At 39.5% G+C, this 7,655-nt stretch overlaps 1 protein-coding gene across 1 annotated transcript; it reads left to right on the top strand.

Annotated features, from left to right (window-relative positions):
- Nucleotides 1–1,432: 1,432 nt before the first annotated feature.
- On the top strand, nucleotides 1,433–3,892 carry LOC109958522 (T-box transcription factor TBX2b-like). Its single transcript, XM_020597237.1, is given in 6 exon segments — nucleotides 1,433–1,767; nucleotides 2,243–2,468; nucleotides 3,092–3,133; nucleotides 3,324–3,414; nucleotides 3,417–3,469; nucleotides 3,758–3,892. Coding segments are annotated over 6 exon segments (882 nt in total).
- The last annotated feature ends 3,763 nt before the right edge of the window (nucleotides 3,893–7,655 follow it).

Genomic DNA, 7,655 nt, shown 5'->3' with positions numbered 1-7,655 from the left:
AGACACAGTATTTCAGGTTATTGTGTCAGTCTAAATGAAGGGAACTCTCTAATATCATGGAAGACAAGAAAACAACCTACAGTTGCACTATCTACATGTGAAGCTGAATACATTGCCTTAGCAACAGCTATACAGGAATGTATATATCTGGATCAGCTACTGAAAGGGATAGACAATTATCCTTATACTCAAACAAGAGTGTATGAAGATAACCAAGGTACTATTGCATTGGCCAGAAATCCTGTGAACAGACAAAGGTGTAAACATATAGACATTAAGTACCACTTCATAAGAGAGGTTATCAACAGCGGAAGAGTATCCCTTGAGTATTGTCCCACTGAGCAAATGCTTGCAGATGTGATGACAAAGCCAGTTAGTAAAGTAAAGTTAAAAAGGTTTGTTCAGAAAATGTTTGGCACTTGAAAGCATAAGCATTGCCCGTTATGGTGTGTATATGTATATGTGTGTATATATATATATAGGGTGAAAGGAAGAATATATTTATGTTATATCCTCAGGACACAACGAGATAAACGCGAGTGGGGGTGTTAAGATGTTAATTATTGAATACGCCTTTACTCATTGTATGAAACATGCTTTTGTTTTGAAGGACATTATTGTACATACTTCCGGTTATGTAAGAGAGCGAGAGTGTGAGGATCACTTCTCGAGAGAAGGAGCATAGAAGAGAGCTCTTATTATTTTTCTATTGACTGATGCCATTTCACAGCCCCATGTTAAGTTGTATGTTTGTTGTAACAAAATAAACACACCGGAGGAGGCTAAGCGTTAAAACAATGTCTCTTATTCCGAGCCAAAGGAGTGGACTGTGCACCCTGTCCAACAGGGGGGTCTCTGAGATAGTTATTAAACAGTTAAACATAGCATATATAGGCATATTTTAGCTTAATTTATACCTATTTGTGAGTGTATTTAAACAGTGGGGGCCTATTTACCACAGCAACAACAACCATGATCGTGATAAATAAATAAATGGCACCCATTATTATTGTTGTTGTTATAAATACACAAACTACTTTTAATGTATTCATTCATGCTCTGCTACCTGGTTTATGCTAAGACAATAGAAAACTTGGTGTTCAGTGTGCTGGGCTGCACAGAAGCGTGTTACTGTACATCTCCTTGCTTCTCTCTGTAGGCCACTCACCTACTGGTGCCACTTTCTGAGCAGGCAGCTTGGCGCATAGTTCCACAGTGCTCTGGCCTCTTGTCGGTAGATCTACCAGCAAAAAAAGGTCTATACGTGCTTTTTCCTGATTTATTTAGAGACTTGTGGAGACTTTCATCTCATGATCTCTTGGTCATGATACAAAACTCACAAACTCTTAAAGGGCTGCCACCGTTTGGATGTAAACGCATGCTCCTGCAGCAGCAAGTAGCCTAATATCGACTTTTCTGATCGTGTGCCTTGATGACAGATCCACTTGACACAGCAGCTGCCATGGCTTACCATCCTAAAGCTCATCGATTAGGTGCTGTGTCCCTGTCGGCCTTCCTTGCTCAGCCTTCGTTTTCCCCTGCGCTCACTTTTCCAGACGTCGCCTCCCTGTCCGAGCCTCTGTCGGAGGATGCTGTCTCTGATGCAGAGCTACACGCAGCTCTGAGACGCCAACGTCACCCAACACTGAAGAGCCTGCAGCTAGATGAAGGGCTGTTTGGTGAGCCAAAAGTCGCACTGGAATCAAACTGTTTATGGAAAGAATTTCACAGAATGGGAACTGAAATAGTTGTTACAAAATCAGGAAGGTGCGTAAACTACAAAGTGCTTTCAGGCTGTCACTTCAGTGCTTGAAAATGCCAGTTTGGGACTTAGTCGTGAATTTTAAATGAAATAATTTCATTCTTTTATACTTTTCAATTTATCACCACATTTATATAGTTTTATTAGAGGATCGTTTCTCTTGTCGTCTTGCTCTGAGGAAAACAAACAAAAAAGAAAACTAACAAAAATTTTACACTTTATAAGGTCAACAATAAAAACACGTTATATAATGGTCAAAATCATCAGTCAGTTCTTCTTCTTCTGTTTGTGATCTTTACGAATCCATCACAGAATCATAGGTTGGGGACCAGTGTTAAATTCTTTCTCTGATCTGATGTCTAAATCCACCACTTGACATTTTCTGTAGTGTGCTTCCACAAAGACATCTGGGTGTTCCCAATTTGCACAAAGTCCAAATTATTTTTAATATAGCCTATCAATTTAAATTCTTTGCTGCAGGAGGATGTTTCCGCCTTTCAAAGTGCGAGTGGAAGGCCTGGATGATAGAGCAAAGTATATCCTGCTGATGAACATTGTGGCTATTGATGACTGCTGCTACAATTTTCACAACTCCCGCTGGATGGTGGCTGGAAAAGCTGAACCGGAGATGCCAAAGCGCATGTACATCCACCCAGACAGCCTGTCCAAAGGAGAGCAGTGGATGAGCAAGCCAGTTGCTTTCCACATGTCAGGTTTGCCCGGCTGCAACTTCCTCTCTTCTCTCTTTCTCGCTCTAGTCTGCTCCTTCTCACTGACTCTCTTGATTAACACACCTGTCCTGATTTTCTGACACTCTTCAGCTGCGCCTCCTTTGTCACTCCCTATTTATACTCGGCTTTACCTTCACTCCCTTGCTAGTTCTTTCTCTGTCGTTAGCCTCCCTAGCATTTACGTATTGTTCTATTTTTCTCCTGTTTTCCACGTATGTTATTTATTCCTAGCGTTCTCTTTGTTTTACCTGGATCTCTCCTCTGGACCTTGGCAACCTCAGCTCCACCTACCACCTTCACAGGTCGATGCACAGTCCCCTCATTCACTGCACTCTCTGTTACCTCCTCAGTCAACCGGATCTCCACCTTGACCAGCCCAGGAGTGACTCCTACCCTCGCAGCCAGCCTTCATCACTCCACGGACAATAACCCCTCTACCACTGTTGGTCAACACCTGGTGATATTCATTCCATCCACTTTTGTATATTGTTATTGCACCTTTGTTAGCACTGTAAATAAATACACTGCTTCCACCAAAGCCAGCCGCCTGGGTCTGTTTATTCTCTGCTCGCTCACAGTTGTGTCGAGCTACCATAACAAACTTAAACTCACCAATACTATTTCGGATAAGCACAGATATGTAAGTAGCACTAACTGAAATATGAACTGTTGTGGTTTTAGCCTTTTATTCTGGTTGATTACTAGAATTGTCACTATTAGTGTTATATTGAACTTGTTACATATGTTCCACATGACATAATTATAGCCTATAATTATGTCAATTGCTTACTTAATAACAAATGAATATTAATTCTTATTTAAATTTTCAGACTATTTTGAATTCAATGCATAAATACCAACCCAGGTTTCATATTGTCAGAGCCAACGACGTATTGAAGCTTCCATATTACACCTTCAGGACTTAATTTTTCCAGAGACAGAGCTCATGGTTGTCACTGTGTATCAGAATGACGAGGTAACTTATATTCTCCCCCATCTTCTAGTCTCCACACCAACAAGCTCATCCAGCAGATATTATCTAGTTAGGTGTGTGTGAAAAAGATTTTGGGGAGGACTGGCATCTGTTGGGGCAGTACTGGGAAACAGAGTATAGCTACACTGTATTTCACAGTTACAGGGCCTTAAACCGGGCCCTCATTAGTTGCACATAGAGTAAGAGCTTTGTTTATTTGTCACTGTTGTGTGACAAACTGAGATGTATTTTTGCAGTAACTATCCTTCAGAATGTATTTTTTCTCTCAAGATCACACAGCTAAAAATCGACAACAATCCCTTTGCCAAAGGATTTAGAGACACTGGAAATGGGAGACAAGGAAAGAGGAGGTTTTTGCCACCAAAATACATCTGGATAGCAAAGGACATACTTTTATATATTTAATCTAAATTTGCGATCCACGGGAATAAGCAGTTAAATGTCTCTTCGCTGCATGAAAGTCAAAACAAAGCAGGAGGGAAGTGTGCTGATTCTGATGACTCAGCCCAACAGCCCTGTAACGGTGATTCCTTATATTCCCCCTGAGAACTGATCAGCAGCCCTCTGATCTCCACCCCAACCTGTCAAGGTGGGTTCATTTCTTATGTCATTAAGCAGCCTTCATGGTATTAAACCAAATTATTTGTAGGACCATGTGTTGATCTAACACATTAAACATTGCAGTCACTACGCAGAAGCAATGTTAAGTTATACTTTACAACTCAGAAACCTTTTAGCAGTAAAGCAGCCATGGTTTAAAATGATTTAGGCGACAGTCAGGAAATGGGGAGAATGAGGAGCGTATGACGTGACACATATCTCTGGCTGGAATTGTTATGGTTACACAATATGCACTAGAATGGCAGCAATGTGAACCACACAAAAATGGAGGGAAGTGGATTTCAACCACAGGTGACTGTCTGACTCAGTCTGACACAAAACACTTTGCTGCTTTAAGGAATCAACTGTTCCCGTTGTCTTAGTAACATATGAACACTTCATGGTTCAAGATGTTTGCACTAAGTCTGTCATCCCTTTTGCCACTGTGAACTAAACACTCTTTTTGCTTTGAATTACAAATACATTTTAAAAAATAATGGGTTTTTTTTGCCCCATAGATGAGAACAATTATACTGGAAGTGATTCAGATACTGATCTACAGGATGAGACCACTGCTGAAGCCAGTTGCTCCAGGACTGAACATACATCCACCTTGAACCTGAAAAGTGAGGAGATACTGCGGAGCAGGTTTGCTCTCAGTAAGAGCAATGACAATGAGGACACAACGAAAGAAAGGACAGTGTTTAGAACACCACATCATAAGCACACTGTGGAGATGGACTCTTCAAAAAAGCAGATGAGTGAAATCAAAGATGGAGTTCTCCCTGTTATGTTGCAGTCACGGAGCTCACCATCCCTCAGCGCTGGTCACCTTCACACTTCAGATTTCTCAAGTGCACACAGCCAACAGTTTCTGAAGCTTGGGACACCTTTGCTGCTTTATCCTGGACAACTGTTAGTGAAACCAGAGACTTTTCATACTACCGGTATGGGACATCTATTTTCCACCTTACATGGAGCATTAAATAACTTGGAATAACCTCAAAGCATTGCTTCATCATCTCCCTTCATGTTTCACCTGTCACAGAACATGCTACAATCTCAGGTATGCCAGATCCTTAAAGCTGCATTTACACCCAACATACTGTATTTTCTCACAGAAAAATCTGCCAAAACTCCAAGCTCAAAATGCCCCAAAAAAGAAACACCTGTTGGAGAAACACCTGGACCAGATAACTAGGGGAACCAGAATGGGGAGAATTCACTTGCTCTAACTTTTCTTAAGTAAGAGCACCTCTCCTGGTGGCATATTTCTCCTCTGTGTACTACCAGGAGCCATTCACTTGGTTCCCCATCAGTGTGTGAATATTGGTGGTTTTATAATTATCTTGTTTTTCAAGTATATGTGCTATACTACTCTTGTTACTTCACACAATTAGATCTAATTGCCATTATTGACGTCATGGGCTTACACCTTGGATATTCACAATAAAATCAGTATAAATTAAATGAAATCACTGAGGAATGTGTGGTATTGTAACTTTGTTTGGTTAATGTCAATACTGAATAAGTAAAGTGTTGATTAGAAAATCCATGATATTATCTTATAGGAAACTTAACAAATTTACTTTTTCATACAGGGAATCTCACTCTCACCCTTTGGAGGATTGTTCTCATATCTATACTGCTACATGGCAGCACCAGCTGTTATTGCTCCAGCAATGCCCACCTGCTCTGCAACCTCATTGCTCACCAGAAACCACTATTTCCACAGCTCTCAGCTCTGGTTGCGTTTCAGCCCTTATCACATTCCCACCTCTGTCGCCTCAAGCCATAATCTGCTTACAGTCAGATCACCTGGCAGGTCAAACTCACAAACTGAGCTGTCCAAATCAAGCAGCACAGTGTCAAGTCAATAATATTTGCTAGTTACAAAACCAAGGCCAAGCAAAAGATGACTCCACCTAAAACTGACTGTTTAGGCATTCCACCAGTGAGGTGAAAAACATACACAATCTGGTTAGAGGACTTGATAAACTACACCCTCCACAATAAACGTTATGTCTCTGTCTATAACCTTTATTTCTTTATATGCTGTTTACAGTGGATACTGGCTGATGGGCTTCAATCAAATGACATCTCACTGACAAGAAAATATTACCGACAAATTTATGAGGTTGCAAAAAATTATTCCCTAAAAAGAATATAATGTCAGTACAGTACATGTTGCTGCTATATAGCTAATTATATTAAGAAATATATAATAAATAACACTGATCTGGTGATTTGTGGGTCAAAAGGCACGTAGACATTTATATTAACAATTATATTTACATTATTTCAGTGTGGAAAAGGTGGTTAACTACATGTTCAAATAAATGTTTTTCAAGAAATGTTTATATGTAACTAGAGGTTTAAGAAAACTCTCCTTTTCTCTTCTTCAACTTAATTTAGTTAAAACATGTTTGCTGGAATTAAACTGAGGAAACAATGTAACTATAAGTCAGATCCCCAAAGGATACTGTACAGAGTGACAATAATGTGCTTTAAATATGAATAAAATACAGTTTTATTGCTTTGTTTGGAGTGTTTTGTTCCTGTCATTTCAGTTTTCATGAACTATATAAAACATGACTAATCAAAGCCTTTTGAGACTGAATACTGTAACTGACCACTGTTAAAAATTGTCAGTAAGATATGAGGAAATTGTACCAAAGCTGCATCATGGACATAGGAGAAAACTCAGGATTTTATTTTATTTTTGTTTTACCAACACAATGTTTAAACAACATCAATAGGCATCCAGTATTCAGTACAGTGTTGTAGTGGAGGCCAGCTGGAAGAAGGAATCAGAGAATGGACCTTGTCTTTTCTCGTTTATTTTCCCCTCTGGCACCTGCACAGAAGCAACAGAACACAAGCACACATTGAATGCAATCCCTGCCACAAAAACCCTGAACTATATACATCAACTATATACAGTACTATTTTTGACATGTAAAGTGAAAGTAGTTCATACATGTACAGTAAAAACTGAAAACACTGCATTGTTGATTAAAGGCAGGGACAAAAATGAACCCCTGAACCCAGTGGTTTCTTGGGACAAAAGGTCAGGTCACTTACAGCATGTAAGTAGCTGCATATGTCTGCAAATGCATTGCATCACAACAAATTTATTTGTGGTCAGAGACCAAAGTTTGTCGTAACTCATTACACCAAAGGATACAGGGTGAAATCTGTGCGGTCATCATTTAGTCTGTCACACACCAAGTAATTATCATAATAATATTTCATACAATTATCAGCTAGTTTTCAGCTGGCAGTAAGCATATTTTAACTTTACTTTGTTTTGATTGTAGCATATATATGAAAGTGCTGAATTACATAATTCCATTAAACCACTGATGTGACATTTTTGCATATTAAAAATGAAATCCTTACATAGTGTTTTCATTTCCACACATTTTAGAAGAATATTATACAGGTATCGTCTTTAAACAAAATAACCATGCCATGACACTCCATAGTTTAATGGCTCCCTTCGCAATTCAGCTGCTGGTGCTAGAAAATCAGGTGGGCTCTTAGGCGGAAACTTTTCTGCAAGCAT

Source organism: Monopterus albus, unplaced genomic scaffold, assembly GCF_001952655.1.
Source record: "Monopterus albus unplaced genomic scaffold, M_albus_1.0 scaffold33.1, whole genome shotgun sequence".
Lineage (NCBI taxonomy): Eukaryota > Metazoa > Chordata > Actinopteri > Synbranchiformes > Synbranchidae > Monopterus > Monopterus albus.
Note: the sequence above shows the minus strand (reverse complement) of the source record. Positions and strands in the feature narration are given on the sequence as shown.